At 50.9% G+C, this 16309-nt stretch overlaps 5 protein-coding genes across 5 annotated transcripts; 2 read left to right on the top strand and 3 right to left on the bottom strand.

Moving 5' to 3' along the window:
* Positions 1-141: 141 nt before the first annotated feature.
* HD553DRAFT_332880 (uncharacterized protein) lies at positions 142-3378 on the bottom strand (the record flags this gene model as incomplete). Its single annotated transcript, XM_046182079.1, has 11 exons — positions 142-281; positions 535-579; positions 965-990; positions 1012-1047; positions 1237-1394; positions 1613-1647; positions 1756-1855; positions 2190-2268; positions 2837-2955; positions 3139-3166; positions 3338-3378. 11 exons carry the CDS (start codon positions 3376-3378, stop codon positions 142-144), a joined length of 807 nt encoding a protein of 268 aa, XP_046039929.1.
* A 934-nt stretch (positions 3379-4312) lies between these two features.
* On the top strand, positions 4313-6333 carry HD553DRAFT_321022 (uncharacterized protein; the record flags this gene model as incomplete). The annotated part of the gene is made up of 6 exons (XM_046181210.1): positions 4313-4375; positions 4436-4740; positions 4791-5332; positions 5389-5504; positions 5599-5886; positions 5947-6333. 6 exons carry the CDS (start codon positions 4313-4315, stop codon positions 6331-6333), a joined length of 1701 nt encoding a protein of 566 aa, XP_046039928.1.
* Positions 6334-6539: 206 nt separating this feature from the next.
* Positions 6540-7946, bottom strand: HD553DRAFT_321021 (uncharacterized protein; the record flags this gene model as incomplete). Its single annotated transcript, XM_046181209.1, has 6 exons — positions 6540-6869; positions 6959-7012; positions 7038-7446; positions 7582-7715; positions 7774-7788; positions 7863-7946. The coding sequence occupies 6 exons, from the start codon at positions 7944-7946 to the stop codon at positions 6540-6542; spliced, it is 1026 nt and encodes a 341-aa protein (XP_046039927.1).
* Positions 7947-9393: 1447 nt separating this feature from the next.
* Positions 9394-11927, bottom strand: HD553DRAFT_346808 (uncharacterized protein; the record flags this gene model as incomplete). Its single annotated transcript, XM_046183246.1, has 5 exons — positions 9394-9994; positions 10178-10352; positions 10460-11158; positions 11224-11515; positions 11801-11927. The coding sequence occupies 5 exons, from the start codon at positions 11925-11927 to the stop codon at positions 9788-9790; spliced, it is 1500 nt and encodes a 499-aa protein (XP_046039926.1). The 3' UTR covers positions 9394-9787.
* Positions 11928-14543: 2616 nt separating this feature from the next.
* On the top strand, positions 14544-15834 carry HD553DRAFT_346807 (uncharacterized protein; the record flags this gene model as incomplete). Its single annotated transcript, XM_046183245.1, has 6 exons — positions 14544-14771; positions 14844-14943; positions 15059-15199; positions 15260-15399; positions 15475-15570; positions 15627-15834. 6 exons carry the CDS (start codon positions 14544-14546, stop codon positions 15744-15746), a joined length of 825 nt encoding a protein of 274 aa, XP_046039925.1. The 3' UTR covers positions 15747-15834.
* Positions 15835-16309: the final 475 nt, after the last annotated feature.

Here is a 16309-nt window from a genome sequence, read left to right as displayed (position 1 = left end):
GCAAGGCGTTTGATGTGAGGACTATATGATATAGATGGATGACTCGATCGTGTCATACTTCCATGCTCGTGGACGTTTAGTCAGCAACACTTAGTAAAAATCGTCCGGATGTAAAAAAAAGAGTACATATTTACTCTTTTTTTAACATCCGGATACTTGGGTAGACCACGGTCGTTCGATGTCTTCAAAGCAACATGCGTCGGCGATATTTAAGGCTGATACCTCCTCATTTATACTGCCGTTCCCTGGTAATTCGGCGTGACGACCTCCGTCTGGAGAACCTATCATCACTAACCCCTATCGGGTCGATAATCAGCTGAAGCAAGCGATCTTGTCTCATGCTAGCCTCGTCGATGGCGCACTATGTGAGATTTACATGAGGACTACAAAATGGAAGGAAGCGAAGCCGCTCATGTAAGTTTTGACCTGGACGTATGTTGAGATCCGGTTATGATGTTGAGAAAGTATTACTGTATGACCAGTGCTGCATACGTTCATCATCACTGCCGTGGTCGGATGTGCCGTGAGACTCACCTGAAAGCGCGTTGTCTGGACATGGCAGGGGAACGTCGATGGACTCTGATTCGTTGTGACGCGTTCTTGGTTACAAAAGGTAGCAGATTGATGGACATCGGTTTTGCAAGGCCTTGTTTGATCATCGTCCGGTACAGAGATTCAGTCACGCAGACGTACGCAGATTAGTATCAGCTCGTCGGTAACAGCTTTAAGAACGTAGCAGATTCTGTGACATGCTGGCGCAATCTGCCATATCTCAGGTGGGGTCATACTAGGTCTCGACATATCGTCTAGATCGTCACAGTAGGCTGAACATAGCGTTGAACATAGTGGACGGGATTATGAGTGTATGAACATGTATGTTGATGTCGATGTCGATGTCGATAATTTATGCAAATCGCGAGCTGCGTCACCAACCCCTAATAAAAACCGTCCGGATGCGACATACCGTTGTGCTCTTGCTTTCCACGAGCACTAAATGAATAGGAAAGTTACCTAGCTCTTTTGGCGGCCGGCTCGTCTGTCTGTATGCTTTTCATAAGTGCAAGGGTCCCGAGAGGTCAGGATCAGGCGAAAAACCTCCGCTCTCATTCGCCGTTCCCATTGCAAGGATGTTTCGCTGAGGGTATTACAGTGGACATGTCCGTCTCGTATCGGTTCGGTTCCTCAGTAGGAACCCCTTGATAGGCGGTTCTTGATTATACAATCTGGTAGCTTTACTTATCGAGGAGAGTTGGCAGGATCATATGGCTGATTCGATAGCCGGCAGCGTTTCTCGACTCGTCGCAGCTCAAGGAGGCGAGAGACACCGCTAGGGCTAAACTCCAGTATTGTTGTCCATGTCGCCGGGAATGAATGAAATTCCGCGAGTCTGGGCGCTGTTAAACGATTCGAAGAGTACAGTGAGATCTTTAGTATCTTAAAACTGTTAAGACATCTACAGAAGAGAGCGTACGAATGACGTATAAGCATGCAAGGTCATGCACATCGTCAGGCCGGAAGCAGGTGTCCGGAATTCCTAATGAAGGTGATCAGACAGACAACTCTAGAATGTAAGCGGCCAGCCTGTCAACACGATTGACAAGTCGGAACTCACATCAGGGTACCTGGACACAGAGCGTGCAGGTCTGACTGTACTCCGGCAGAATCAATCATGATCTACAGACGGGAGGATCTATCCGGTAGCAAGCCGAGATTCCCTGGGTAATGTGGGTAGGCTACACACGTTCTAGGCTTTACCACTGTGCGATACTATCTTGTGAGACTTGAAGTTATAACCTCTCGACTGGCCAGAATGAGCCTTCTCGAGTCGTCCCGACGCGGGAATGAGGGGGCAAGACTATTCGGCGGGTCTCATATCTTCGACTCGTGCGTCGTGTCACACGCATAGTTAGAAGAGCTAGTCAGGCTGCTTCAGTTGTCTGTACATCGTCTTTCTGGTCGGCAAAGCAATTTAAGCTGTGATGTTTCAGCTATTCGGCTGTATAATTTGCATCTCCGAGTAGGCTAACGCAAAGATTCCATCAGACCCGAGTATCGATCACAACAGAAGATCCTGATGTCATCCTTCAATTCAGCGAACGACCGTTTGGCTGTACCATCAAACCTAAACCAGTGGTTCATTGCCGATCGGCACCAACAGGCAGCGGTTCCGTTCCCTACCTCTCGCTCACTCGTTCTTCCTGAGTTAATCCATCTCGAATGGCTTCTTCAATTGATTGGTAGAGATGCACGATAGTTTGAAGCCATCTTCTGTTGCATCCAATCGCGAATGCTCATACCGCCCGAAGGACAATGTCAATGTCGCCTCGACACAGAAACGGTCCTTGGCAGTCCTTCCGTTCGTCCATATCATCATGATGACTAGATCCTGATCAAGGCTTGCACGACAAGAAAGTGAAGGCACCAAGATGACACGAGTCTCGTCGATAATAGTATCGATTATCGGTCCTGGCTTCCGTCGAGAGATTCGAATTCGCTGGTCATTTTTCAACAAGATCAGTGAGGGATGAGGACTAACCGTCGACATTTCCAAATGTATCTCGCATCAGTCCAGGCAGAGTCTCTGCATGGGAGTCTGGCAATAGGAGTAGACGATCAACACAAAAAGGAAACCGACGGCGATTTTTCACAAGAGACGAGACAATAGATTCAAAATCGAAAAAAATAATGGTTTTTTTTTTTTGTTATCACAGGGGCATCGGCCAAGCCTGTCTAACCTCTAACTCAGAAAGTTTGAGTTAGAGAGTGCTGAGGATCTGGACAAGACTTGGATCGTTAGTATTTGCTAGTCACGAACGTTGCTTTCCCGCGAACTTACTTGTCTTCAGCCAAAAATCCGCAAATCCAATCCAGTGAGTTGAACGCGCGACCACACAAAGCAGTAGTGCCAATCGGTGACACCCCTTTGCCTCTGCGATAGTCGCCCGGTGTTGTTACCTATACTTCTCACTAACGAATATATATCCTTCATCACGCAGAAGAAAACACTCAAGGAAGATCACGAGCCCAATCCGACGAGGTGTTTTTACTCAGCATGACCATCACATCGAATACTCTTATTCGACATCGGGTACTCTGGACATTCCACTGCAGCCCGATCGCCCAGGCTCTCGCGCTTACAGCGAGAAGCTTCGACCAGACGAACGAACTATATCGATTCATCGCATCGCTTTACTGCTCTATCGCTCTATGAGCTAAACGACCAATCTTAAGTCTTTACGTCGACGTTGATAAATCGCTCGCTGCTCGTCAGCATCATGTCCGACACATACGATTCGCGTATAGTGCAGCTTCCATGGCGCAAAAGGAACCTTCTCACAACGTCGACGACGCATCCGACGAAGAAGTCCTTTTCGACATTTCAGATTTTGGCCCGCAGGATCCTAGCGAAATTCTACCTGCCCCGAAGTCTCGGTTTCGAATCGGACCTTGTCTACTATGACGAAGTCAAATTGAAGGTTGAAAAGCCCAATGAGATACTTCCCCAGACCAAGAAACAGGCGACAACTGTGTGCCCTAGGAATTACGGAGACAGTCCAATAGGCGACACTGTAAAAGTACTTGTCATTTTTCAATATGCGTCTCCACAATGAGCAAAAGCTTATTACCAGGGAGGAGAAACTTTCGCCGTTACGACCTCTTCTCCTCGCTCAGAACTTTTTCGCACGTTCTGGGCAGACCAACTACGCTGCTGGACCTTTTTTTCAGTACCAGGTGCGCATTCCAATGTATAAAGGACGCAGAAAGGAAGATTCGACCGTTCTGTTTGCGTCACTATTTTCGCGCGGCGCAGAGCAATTTTTCGACGTCTCGAACACACGATGGCTAGTTCACATTTGATTACAGGGTGTATTCAGTATGCATATGCTCTGCAGACCTCGGACGACCGCTAGAATACTCCGGCACTATCTATTTTTGCCTCCATGTAGGCCGGATTCTGTTCCAGGCCAAAGCGTTTCTCTACCGACCCCTATCTGAGATAGCTCAGTCCCGTTAAATATAATCGGGAAAGCACCTCGCGATTGATCTGTTATTTACGACGTACAAACCTCACGTACGCCGTATCTTATTCCGAAAGACAGATTGACGTGATTCCGCATCAAGCTGTTGGGAACTGCATTTGGGGTTTGTTTGATTTTGAGCCGCATTTGACGAAACCCAACCACAACATTGTCAAGTAAGTTACAGCAATGAAACTATTCCTGGAGGAACTGGACCGAAGGTTAAAAGTGAGACTGCATGGGGAATTGACCGAAATGATCTCTTCACCGAAGATCTATCAGACAGGTCAAGGATGGGTTGCCTATCATTCGCCATGGAACCTGACCTGGATAATGAAATCTTGATACGGGTGTCCGTGAGCCTGACAATCATGCATCACCCACTCATACTGTTTGAACGCTTGTAGCGGTCATAGCGCTCGACTTGGTTTTTCATGAAAATTGGTACATATTCGGTCAGCTGGCCCCACCAGACCTGGTGCTCGAGCAAAGAAACTCAGCAACGAAACATACGTATTCGCACGAAGCTGACCCATCGAATAACCCATGAGTACACCCTGACAGCTTTGATGAAGCTTTCGCTTGTAATCCGGAACATGCGAGCGGTGTGCTGCATTTATGTTGTCGACCGTAATCCAGTCGAATATAGCGAGGAGCGGAATGACGCGCGCATCTGTTTACGATATGGCCCGGGTCAATTCGCATGGATGAGGAATGTATCGTGAACGGTTGAGCTTTCACACATCACAAGCTTATTCTCATCTCGACCAGATCACGCTCACCTCAAACCGCTCGTTCTCATTTCGACCAACTCTCAGACCGACCAGCTCTCACTCCGACCAGCTCTCATCCCGACCAGCTCTCATCCCGACCAGCTCTCATCCCGACCAGCTCTCATCCCGACCAGCTCTCATCCCGACCAGCTCTCATCCCGACCAGCTCTCATCCCGACCAGCTCTCATCCCGACCAGCTCTCATTCCGACCAGCTCTCACTCCGACCAGCTCTCATTCCGACCAGCTCTCACTCCGACCAGCTCTCATTCCGACCAGCTCTCACGCCGACCAGCTCTCACGCCGACCAGCTCTCACTCCGTCATGCGAATCCAATCTATCGGATCATCTCTTGGTCGCCGATGGAAGGAAAGGTGGTTTAGGGTCATCGTCGACTTAGAAGCGCCCCCGCCCCCTCTGCTCATCGACGGGAATAGCAACAGAGGAGAAGAGAAAGCGAAGGAAACGGCAGGTGATGCGATTGCCAACTATGAGATTGAATGCACTATGACTATGTATTTCTTGAGCCAGCTCAACAAAGGTCAGTCCTGCACTATAACTTTGGTGTCTACAACAAACTGACACGGCTGTGCACAGATCACTGGCCAAGCGAGAGATCCTTGGGATTTTACAATGGAAACTTCATCTCAAATGAAGCGTTCGCTCAACTGCCAATCACCCAGGATCTTGCTAGTCGAGTGGTCATCATGGAGGTGTGTAGAGTTGTCCTTGACACGCGACTATTCGACTGATCGACTGCTTTATCTACACACAATTATCGCCTTCGTCGTTCTACAATGTTACCAGAATCAGTATGAATATGCCTACCAAGGACAAGGCCACCGATCAGCCTACACATATCATTGCGTGGGCAAATTCTTCGGCGATCTCTTCGAGAAGTGGGTCTTCCGCCGATTCGACGAAGAACAGAGGCGAGAACAGAGGCGAGACCGGAGGGGTAAATGGTATCGAACTCGATCAGACAGAATGAGAGAGATTCTTGTCAATGTTGGGGCTATTGAGGATATGGATTTCAAAACCAATATCACGAAGGTCGCCATCCGCATACGGCAAGGACAGAAGAAGCCTTTAAATGTGAGTGCAGCCGAATCTCTTGTTGTGGTGTGGCCTTGGCTTATTGCAGTTTTGAGATAGGGGTCTCTGCAAAAGCAGAAGATGCAGTTGTTGCAGGAGTATGGATTCAAGAACATGGAAACTACACCATTTCTTGACTGTGTACTCAACAACAACAAGGGCTGGAACTGTATGAGGTCAATTGACTTCAAATACTTTCTCCAAACCCTGATCTACATTGGGAAATCTCATCTGAGATTGCCCATCACAATGGATCTATATGAGCGAGGCTTCAGTCCTAAAGAGATTGATAGGAAGCGAGAGATGTGGATGAGGAGGCAGAGAGATCAGTGGTATACACTGTTTGGAGCCATGGTGATGGATAGGAGAAACCTGAGCAGCACTGGGACCTTAGACTACTATCATCTGAACAGTGTATACAAAGCCTTTGTCTGTCCTTATATCTGAATTGACATCTTGTTGTTTACTGTTACAATAGAGCAAGGTCGGATAGGGGTAGCAGAATCGCGTTTAGCTAAGTAGACGTTGATTGTTGGTTGCTAGACTAGATGTACAAGTAGATCGTCTCCCGCGGAGCGACTTAGCTGCCTACGCGACAGCGTGAACGGACTGGGCGGTCGAGTGTAGTGATGTAGAATGTAGATGACGCCGGCTTAGATCGGCTCGGCGAGGGTGGTGTAGTGATGTAGAATGTAGACGACGCCGGTGTGAATCGGCTCGGCGAGGGTGGTGTAGTGATGTAGAATGTAGACGACGCCCGTGTGAATCGGCTCGGCGAGGGTAGTGTAGCGATGTAGAATGTAGACGACGCCGGCGTGGATCGGCTCGGCGAGGGTGGTGCAGTGATGTAGAATGTAGATGACGCCGGCGTGGATAGGCTCGGCGAGGGTGGTGTAGTGATGTAGAATGTAGATGACGCGGCGTGAATCGGCTCGGCGAGGGTAGTGTAGTGATGTAGATGACGCTGGCATGGAACCATGAGCCTACGGTGACGACCGTAGCAGAGGGTCGAGGGACGGCATGGAACCATGAGCCTACACTAACGACTGTAGCAGAGGGTCGAGGGACTTACCTGATACCTTCCGGGTCTGATCGTCTTCACTCCATGGGTCCAACAACCTTCACCCTAACGATACCCGTCATCCGTCAACGTCTCGCCCATGACAGTCCTTGTTCTGCCTGGCGTCGGTCGAGCTGATGGTGGTACGGCTTGGGAGTTCAGTCGATAACCTATGATGTAGGATACGTGGAGGGTCCGATGGCGAGACGGAGGGATGCGAGCGGCGATGGATCTGATCGTGTATGATATGATGTTCGACACGAGGAGGATTGTCGATGTCTAGAAGGATGGACTTGACCGTGTATGTGACCCCGGACATGAGTCGAGGCGTCCTGATCTTTCCCGCACATCCGTATCTCCAGGTGATATGCGTCGAAGGTAGTGGAAGAATGCGAGGTATGAAGGTGCCATGTGGAAGGATACGAGGCGCCACGGTGAGACGTGGAAGGATACCAAGTATGAAGGTGAGACGTGGAAGGATGCAATGTGTGTGAATGGATCTGATCACGACAGCGACAGCGCAGAGGGTAAGTACAGTTCAGAGCGATATGATCAAGACCGGTAGGACGGATGACGATTGGGATGGACCACAGAGACCGGTAGGACGGATGACGATGGGGATGGACCGAACTCACGACGTGATGGAACGATAGTCTCGATGATATTCAACAGCGGTAACGTAGCTTCCATCCGTGCTGCAGGATGACGGTCCTGGTGTTGATGATCTAGAGTCCGTGGTGGCATAGATGTCAACGATAGGTATGGTATCCTGGTATCCTCAAGCGAGTGACGACGAGTGGCCAGTGACGAGTGATGCGTAGGCTGACTTGGTTGATGGTGATCTGTATCGGAGTAGCGAGCGTCGACCAAGTGTCAGTCGATTGTAGTCTGGTCGCTCAGAGAAGGAAAGACGGACGAGATAAGGTGTACTTGCGGTCGATCGCTTGATGGTATTCCTGCTCCAGGTATTCTGGTCGTCCTTCAGTCTTGATCCTTCCATAGTTGTCGGGAAGCTAGTAAGCGACGAGGTTCGAACTGCGAGTCAGTACGCTAGTCTATTGCTGTCATCATTACTGAGCAGATACTAATCCGTTGAGTATGGCTTACTAGACGTATTAGTTCGTATTACTAAACGTATTACCCGTATTAGCAAACTCCGATACTGTGCGGTTCGCACAAGGTACAAGGTCGAGGGGAAGGGGATCGAGCGAAAAGGCGAAGAGAGAAGAGAGAGCGATCGCAAGAAAGCCGTAGATCGAGGAGCAAAAACGCAAAACGTAAGCTGCTCAAGTACGGCCGTGCTGTGCTGTGCGTGGCGAGGAACACTTCGATCGATGATGAAAACGGGGTAATGACATCATGCGTTTCAACCCTCGATAGCGTTGATGAGACACACCCAAAGACGAGGGTACACGACGACAAGCGACAAGCCAAGACCGACGACCGACGACCGTGCGCTGTGCTGTGTAGAAAATCCACCCGAGATCCGGTCAGTGCGACCGCGCTAGAACGACCGTTCGATCAACGCAACAGATTGATGAGACGCGAGACGATACTCGGTGATGGCAACGCTCACGATTAAAGTTCGTGGCGTCCGAGCGTAGCGCGTGAACGGTTCACCGAGCGCAATCTTCTATCAGCGGCTGTTACTTCCGGTGGATCGCGGGCCGGAAGCAGAGATTGTACACCGCGCAGCCGTGATGCCGTAACTCAAACTGTGACAACCGTATGGTTGAGGTCGTGGAAGATCGCAGCTCAATGATCTCGATGTCGAATTCAGAACTATGCATTTCGCATGCTGTATGAAGTGACTCGAAGGGTTGTACCGGTATCGAGCGCTCTCGAACGGTTTACACGCACCGATTCCGCGTTCCCCTAGCAATCGGATGTTAATTTCGTACCACTCGATTCGGGTGGTACGAAATTAGCATCCGGAAGCCCTCGAACCTCGAAACGAAGCATATGCGATAGCTTTAATGGATTTCACGTTGTGCGTTATCGTACCTAGGACTGTTCGGACGCTTTGAGTGTATTGTAGTGTGTACTTAGATCTGAGAGAAATCGTGAAAGGGCATTCGGCGGAGCGGAGACGATCGGATCGATATGATTAGCCGTCGTCAAAATCAATCGCGATGTAAACTCGAATCGCAGGCTTTCCGCTCGTCCCAGAACGTCCGGAACAAGGGTTGAACCAAAAATCAATTTGGTTCACCCTCTCAGACGCACTTTTATCTGTGGTATTATCCTAACCACTCTGGATGCAGGATCAACTTTCTTTTGTTCTGTCGAGTCGCCGATCACTAGAGGATCGTCATCGTCGGCTGCGAAGCACGTTCGGGGCTTTCGCAGACCTGGATTGTTTTTGTAGTTGTTTCGAAGCCCACGTCGATCTTCGATAACTTGTATCAGCCTGCTTTGATCACTTTGCAAAGACGAAACAGGGCGCAGGGCATCGATACGTATTTCACATGAAAAAAAAAAAAAAAAAAAAAAAAAAAGTACAAAGGATGGGGAAACACCGTAAACAGTGACGAAAACCCCACCCTGGAGAAAGAAGAGAGGAGAGGTACTTCACCGAACATTAAAGAACTCGCTCTTCGTTTTCCGGCGTAGCATGCTAGACGCACACATGTCTGAACTGCACATGGCAGCCTAGGGACCCAGATCCACAAGGGAACTACCGTACTTTGGGCTTCGAGTCCCTCTAGGTGCGATGAAGGGGAGCTGCGAGAGTGTGAGAGGGGAGGATGAAGTAGCCACGGAAACGGCTGAAGAATAGGGGGATGAGAATAAGGGCAGAAGGGTACTCGTCCTGGTCGATAACTCTCGACTCGAAGTGTCCTAGAGGTGAACACTCGTCTTCGTCGATCGTCGATCTGACTCGGAGTACCCTCGGAGGTGTGACTCGTCTTCGTCGATGTCTCGACTCGGAGTGCCCTCGACCGACTCGGAGTACCGGATACTCGTCCTTGTCGTCTTGCTGATCTTGATGTCCTGCTTGAAGTCCGACCTTGATGTTGGTCTTGAAGTCCGACGGGAGGAGCCAGCCTCGATCGTGTCCTCTTGATGTTAGTACGTCCTGCTTGAAGGTCCGACGGGAGGAGCCAGCCTCGATCGTGTCCTCTTGATGTTAGTACGTCCCGCTTGAAGTCCGATGAGAGGATCCAGCCTCGCCCGTGTTCCTCTTGATGTTAGTACGTCCTTTTTGAGGGTCCGACGGGAGGAGCCAGCCTCGGTCGTGTTCCTCTTGATGTTAGTGTGTCCTCCTTCTTGAAGCGAGAGGCGAGACGGGATCGACCGTCTCGTCTTGCCGGTCCGGATGGCCGTCGACGCTCTTGTTGATCGGACTCGGTTGAGATCACAGGAGGTGGGGATGTCGAGAGGCCACCGATGATCCGGATTGCCGCTGGGTAAGTACGGAATGTCGTCGTTCTCCGCATGACGGGCGATCCGGATCGTCCTTGGGGTATTGGACGAATCTAGTCCCATCGATCACCCCCAATAGTGACGTACCCCTTGCCCTTCCCGAGGTCGGCGAATCGTTCCTTCTTGCTCATAGGAGCGAGGGAAACGCGGGTCTTGAGGTTGACCTTGGGTTTTGAGGAGGCGTCGGTAGAGGTGGAGGAGGTGGAGCAGGAGGAGGTGGAGCAGGCGGAGGTAGGTCGAGAGATGTTGGTCGACTTGATCGACTTGTGCTCGTTTCGGACCGGTGCGAGAGGCTGTCGGGACGAAGCGATCACCTTCACGTTGACTACCGGAGTAACCCTGGGCCGGGGTGCGAGAGAGAACCGGGCGGTGGGTCGGCCGACGGTAGTAGCGGCAGCGGTGGGTAGGACCGACGCTCGCTTGTTCTTGTTGTTGTTCGCGGTGGAAGCGGACGAGATGGTAGAGACGGTGGATGCCGATGACGATGGACGAGAGGAAGAAGCAGAAGACCCGAGAGTCTGTCTCCTCCTCACCTCGATGGTGGAGGCGACGGTAGAAGTGGTCTTGGTAACCTTCTTCTCGACGGGGACAGTGGTGACCTTGTTATCGGCGACGGCGATAGTAGCAGCGGCCTCAGCCTGGATCGCCTGGATCTTGATGGCTTCGGCTTCGGCTTCGGCGTGCATGGAAGCGAGGACGGACTCGACGTCGACGTCAAACGACGGAGTGAAGGTGTAGTCCTCGAGCTCAAGAGCGATGGAGGTAGAGGTGAAGTCGAAGGATTCCCTGAGGTAGTACGAGACAAAAGTTTCAGCGAAAAAAGTCCGGACCAGATTTCGGAGAAGACTCACTTGACATCGACCTCGACTTCGTCTTCCGAACCGCCGTAAAAGTCCAGCTTCAACGGCGTCCTAGTCGAAGTCCAAGCGACTGATTCGACAGTAGCAGTAGTGGAGACCGGCTCCCTGACTACGTCGAAAGACTTGCGGCACTTGCAAGCGCAAGCGCAGACCTCCTCCAGGACGAGGGGCTCGTAAGCGTCGATGAGCTCCAGCGGCATAGGGACCGAGAGAAGGTCCTCGTCGTCCAGCGCTTCTCGGGCTTGCATGCCGTAAGGGAGGTTGTCGTGCATGTAGAAGAAGTCTGAGAATGTAGAAGAGAGAAGGAGGGTTAGCGTCGAACAATCGAACCGGACCGGGCAAGGACGAATCGATCTGGACCACCGCAGGCGAGGAAGAAGCGACGGAGACCGGAAACTCACCTGTGGTGTCCCGTCCGACCCACGAAGAGAGAAGAAAGAGAAGAGAAGAGAACCGAGAAGAAAGAAGAGAGAAGAAAGAAGAGAGGAGAGAAGCGAGGTCAGCGTCGAAGAAGCGGATCGAACTGAACTGAACCGGGGCGAAGAAGCGACGGGAAGTTCAGACTTACCAGAAGTGACCCGTCGAGCCCGATCGATGTGAGTAGAAGGCAGTGCCTTCAAGACCTTGTAGAGAGTTCGGATGGTGCGGGAGGAGGCGGAAGAAGAAGAAGAGGTGAAAGACTTGAAAGTAGACATTTTCGGTTGTTCAGAAGATCGTTGGTGATAAATCGAGAGTGATTGATTGCAAAGGTTATGCGCTTTTTCACAAGATGTATCGTTAACGATGAGAAGAAGAGGAAGGGATTGTGCGACAGAGGACGACATAGATAGTTTCGATGAAAGTAGGTCGATGTGAACTAGGTCGTCGACCGAGAAGCTCGAGAGGGTAGGGTAAGGGGGTCAGATGCGCTTCGGCCAAGTCCGCGCCTGCGCTTCTCCTTGGCTCGTGGGTCTCGTTCTCTCCCTTCGTCATGTGATGTCATCGGCATCATCAGGTCATCTGACCATCTGCCCCGGCTTTCTGCCGTTCCCTGCCGGTCCAGCCATCTTCTTCTTTGATGATCGTCGATCGTCGTACCATTCCATGGTGGATCGACGATCATCAAAGGACTCGAGGCAGGAGAGCGAGGAGGCGACAACAATAACAATAACGTAACGAGGCGCTCGGTCAGGCGAGCAAGCCACTGCGCCGATGACGGATCGATCCACCCCGTGCTCATGAGTATGTCGGATGATAGCTTGTTGGGCGATCAAGTGGATTGTCTCTAGAGCATCATCAAATTGACCCTCTTTCAACTGTAGGGATGCTTTGGACAAAGGGATTTCCAAGATCTTTGTCTCCAGAATATGCCAGAGCCGTTGGAAGTCCTCAGGCGCCTCGAACAGCAAGCATTGGCCATACTTATCTCGTCGTGGTGGACATACCCGACTGTTATGGCCATCAGAAGCCAGGAGAATAGCGAGTCCAGCAATGTTTGGGATGAGCCCTGAGCACGCCACGTCCGACCGAGCAGTCGAGTACACGCGCAGGGGGATTAGCAGCTTGTTCACGCAGAGTTGAGAGCAACGGAAAGGTGAAGACGATATGTACTTAATCGATGATCAAATTCGGAAGTTCCCCAGATCTTACTGCTGTGCTCGACGACTGTTATGAAAAGCTCAGGATAGATCATCTTAGAAGCATGACGACAAGACGTGGTGGAAGACAGGCAAGTATAATGTCGACCCCTTTTGTGACTTCCACTTTGATACCCTGATCAACCTTTCGTCTCTATCCACAAAATCGGTTGTTGTACATCACATTTCCGTGTAGCAGTAATGTGCATGCGTCGGTACTAGAGGCATTGGCTTAATTGTTCAACAAGTTCCAAAGATAAAGGCGGAAAGCTGAAGACACCTATGAGATACGAGCTTGATCCGGGGTCCCACTTCTTTGTACACGTTGACGTGCAAGAACATCCAAGATGGACCGTACAGATACAGCCGATATCGTCTACAATCCCTATTCCCCAACTCCGGGAAATCGCGATGAGAGATCCGACCTGTTCTCCCTTTTGCGATGAGCGATCCGAGGTCGTTATTTACAACCACGACGACGACGATGTCGACGACGATGACGACGACGATGACGACGGGTGAGATGGGTGGGATCGACGCTCGTGTGAATTCATCGCGCAGGTCTCCCTCGAAGGGTTTACCTTCGGAAGCGCTGAAGAGCGCAACCACGGACAAATGAGAATCGATCGGCAACAAGCAGAACGACCGAGCCATCTTTGTCGCTGCTGGCGCTGTAGATCGTAAACCAACGTTCGGGAGCAAATTCGGATGTTTTTTGCTGCGGAATTCATTCCCCCTGGATCGTTTGTCCCATCAAATCCCATCATCGTCCATCAGATTCGACTTCGGCTCGTTCGATGCTACCCTGTCGTCGTCTCTTATCACCTGGATCAGTTCTTCTTGTCCAATATCTTGCATCCTGAGGTGAGTCTCTCTCACTACTGATCGCGACCGATACTTCATTTGCTCACTCCTCCCGTGTGTGAAAGGAAAAGTGAACAACCGGCGATATCGATCTCGAACAAAGAACGGCTCAGGTTTCCGTTCCTTCGTTTAGACCACGCTAGACAGCTTCTTGACATCCGGCTTGGCGATTCCTGTACAAGGGTGAGTGGAAAGGCGGATTGAATACGGATAGAGAGCTGAAAGGACCCCCTTTTCCGCACGATCAGATCTCGTCAAGCCTAACGAGAAATACATCTTGCACGCTCAACATCGGGTACGACTATCTCATTGTGATTCGCTGGACTTCCGAAGGGGTCATTTTTGAGTTTGGGGAAGTCGAAGGGGTTCACTGGGAGAAAGTACGTGTATCGAGAGGTCTTCATGTGCAAGCAGGTTATAGGGGCTGATGAATCCGCTCGCATGATCATCATTTAGCATCAACGTCCTATCCGAGACATCACAGACTAAACGAAAGCATCCCTTTCGGTCATTCCCGGACCAGACGCCGTGTCGCATCAAGCTGCGCGCAGATTTCGAGCCAGATCTCACCTCTACCGAGTACACATACAGCAGTGAGTTAGATCAGACGCCCGGCCGCACGTCTCGACGTCTACTGAACACGACTCTCTTCTCGAATTACTGTAGTCTCCACCCCTCCCTACGCATACACGTGTCAACTGGTCCTACATCGCTATCGGAGAGATATCCCTTCGATATTAGGCTCTGAGCTATAGAGTCGATCTCGTGCAGGATATTTCGTAGAGCGAACAAACGGACATCCGCTCCGTGATTTAAATCATAGACAGCAATATGGAGGAGGTATCCGAGCAAGCGGAGGCCATTCAACCGGGACCGCAGCAGGTTTTACTTGCGGACTCGTACCCGAAGGATGAAGGCACAGGTCAAGCCGGCAGTGAGAATAACACGGAAGCCGAAGATGACTTCGGCGACATCAACTGGGACGCCCCTCACTTGGATATCACCAAATACCTCATCAAGATCATGGACAGGCCCGACAATCTCATAGGGCGACAGCAGGTGAGTTCAGGGCATTCATGAAGATCTTACGAGCGCCTTCGACTGAAGAACGTAACGCATCTTGTTGAACAGGCGAAGAACAAAAAGCATATTCTATTTTACCTGGGGGCTCACTTGACCTACAAGATACGCCACATACTCAAGCGGGCTCCGTTTGCTCTAGGCTTCAATGGTGACTGGGGATTTTCGTACTGGATTTTCTGTTCCCTCGCGGAATTCAGGCAAGTATGCTTGCTTCGCAGCAATTCGGCCTACGCTGATGAGACCCAACGTGTGCAGATGGTTAGACATGAAGGGATACCTACACAAGCTCCATTCTCTCCTCAAGGGAGACGATGCTCAAGAAAGGAAGCTATACGTATCTTGCAGTCCACATCTCGCTGCGCTCACCGCCATAATCGTCCGGTCTAGGAAGGGGCCCCCGGACGGTACGTGCTGCGCAGCGACGGCGTAACGTGATTTGGTCCTCATGGTTATCATCTCTCCAGAGAAACAGAATGTGAAGCAAGCAAGGGATCATCCGATGCTGGGCAAGAATCGAAACTTCTCTACAGCTTTTCCACCCTTACAGGAATGGATCGCCTTACTGGACCAGGAACTTGACTTCACAATCCAAACGTTCCCAGAAGTAAGTTGTGTGTATGTATCACGTTGGGGCCATAGTGACGAAGTACTCATTGCGATCTTGCCATCGAGCTTACAGATATCTCAACTCGATTGGGAGACCCGAATGGACGCTCGTGACATGAAGCCTGCAGCTAGGCGTAGAATATTCTGGCTAGACTGGAACTGCCTCGAGGTGGGTACCCTCCGGTCGAGCCGTTGCGTCACAGACATTCATAATAGCTACCACAGCCCGAATACTGTTTGGTTTTCGATACCACACCCGCAGAGGTCTTCTCGCCTGCAGGCACCGATTACGATCATAGCTCACTCATCGACGAGCATCAGGCGTGGATTCTGGCCGAAACGTGATCAGGAGAGACAAGCACAGCTGTGATCTCGGGGGGGCACCAACTTTATACCTTTGGCAATGAAGATCCTCCACCGGACGACGTAGACCCTCTCGCTGTCCTGACCCTCAGAGCATCCATTTAGTTGGTAACAGCGATCAACCGCTCACAATAGAACTCCTTCTGCTCAGAAGGCTTCCCGATGTATTTCACTTCTGGATGTATCGTCGAAAGACGCTCTGAGTTTTGGCACAGACTGAGTAATCGAGCAAGAAAAGTCGACTGTATGGAGTTACGATGGCAAGAGTTTTGAAAAGGAGCTGGAAGATCGGGGAAAGGGTGCTTGCGTACTTGGCGTCGCTCAAAATTCCGCTGGCAGTTGGCATGCAGTGCGCAGCGATTATGGGGAAATCCAGGAAACGAAATTGGGAAAGGAAGCGTGATGACGAAAAGATGTGACGACGACAGCAACGGTGGGTAGACGGCCGGCGATGGATCGGTCAGGTGCATAGCATGCATAGCCACCCGCCACTCGAGATCTGGTGTAACCGATGGCGAGTACAGAACGACCGCGCTAAGCTGATC

The sequence above is a fragment of the Filobasidium floriforme genome (assembly GCF_021052385.1).
Source record: "Filobasidium floriforme strain CBS 6241 chromosome Unknown HD553scaffold_1, whole genome shotgun sequence".
Classification (NCBI taxonomy): Eukaryota; Fungi; Basidiomycota; class Tremellomycetes; order Filobasidiales; family Filobasidiaceae; genus Filobasidium; species Filobasidium floriforme.
Note: the sequence above shows the minus strand (reverse complement) of the source record. Positions and strands in the feature narration are given on the sequence as shown.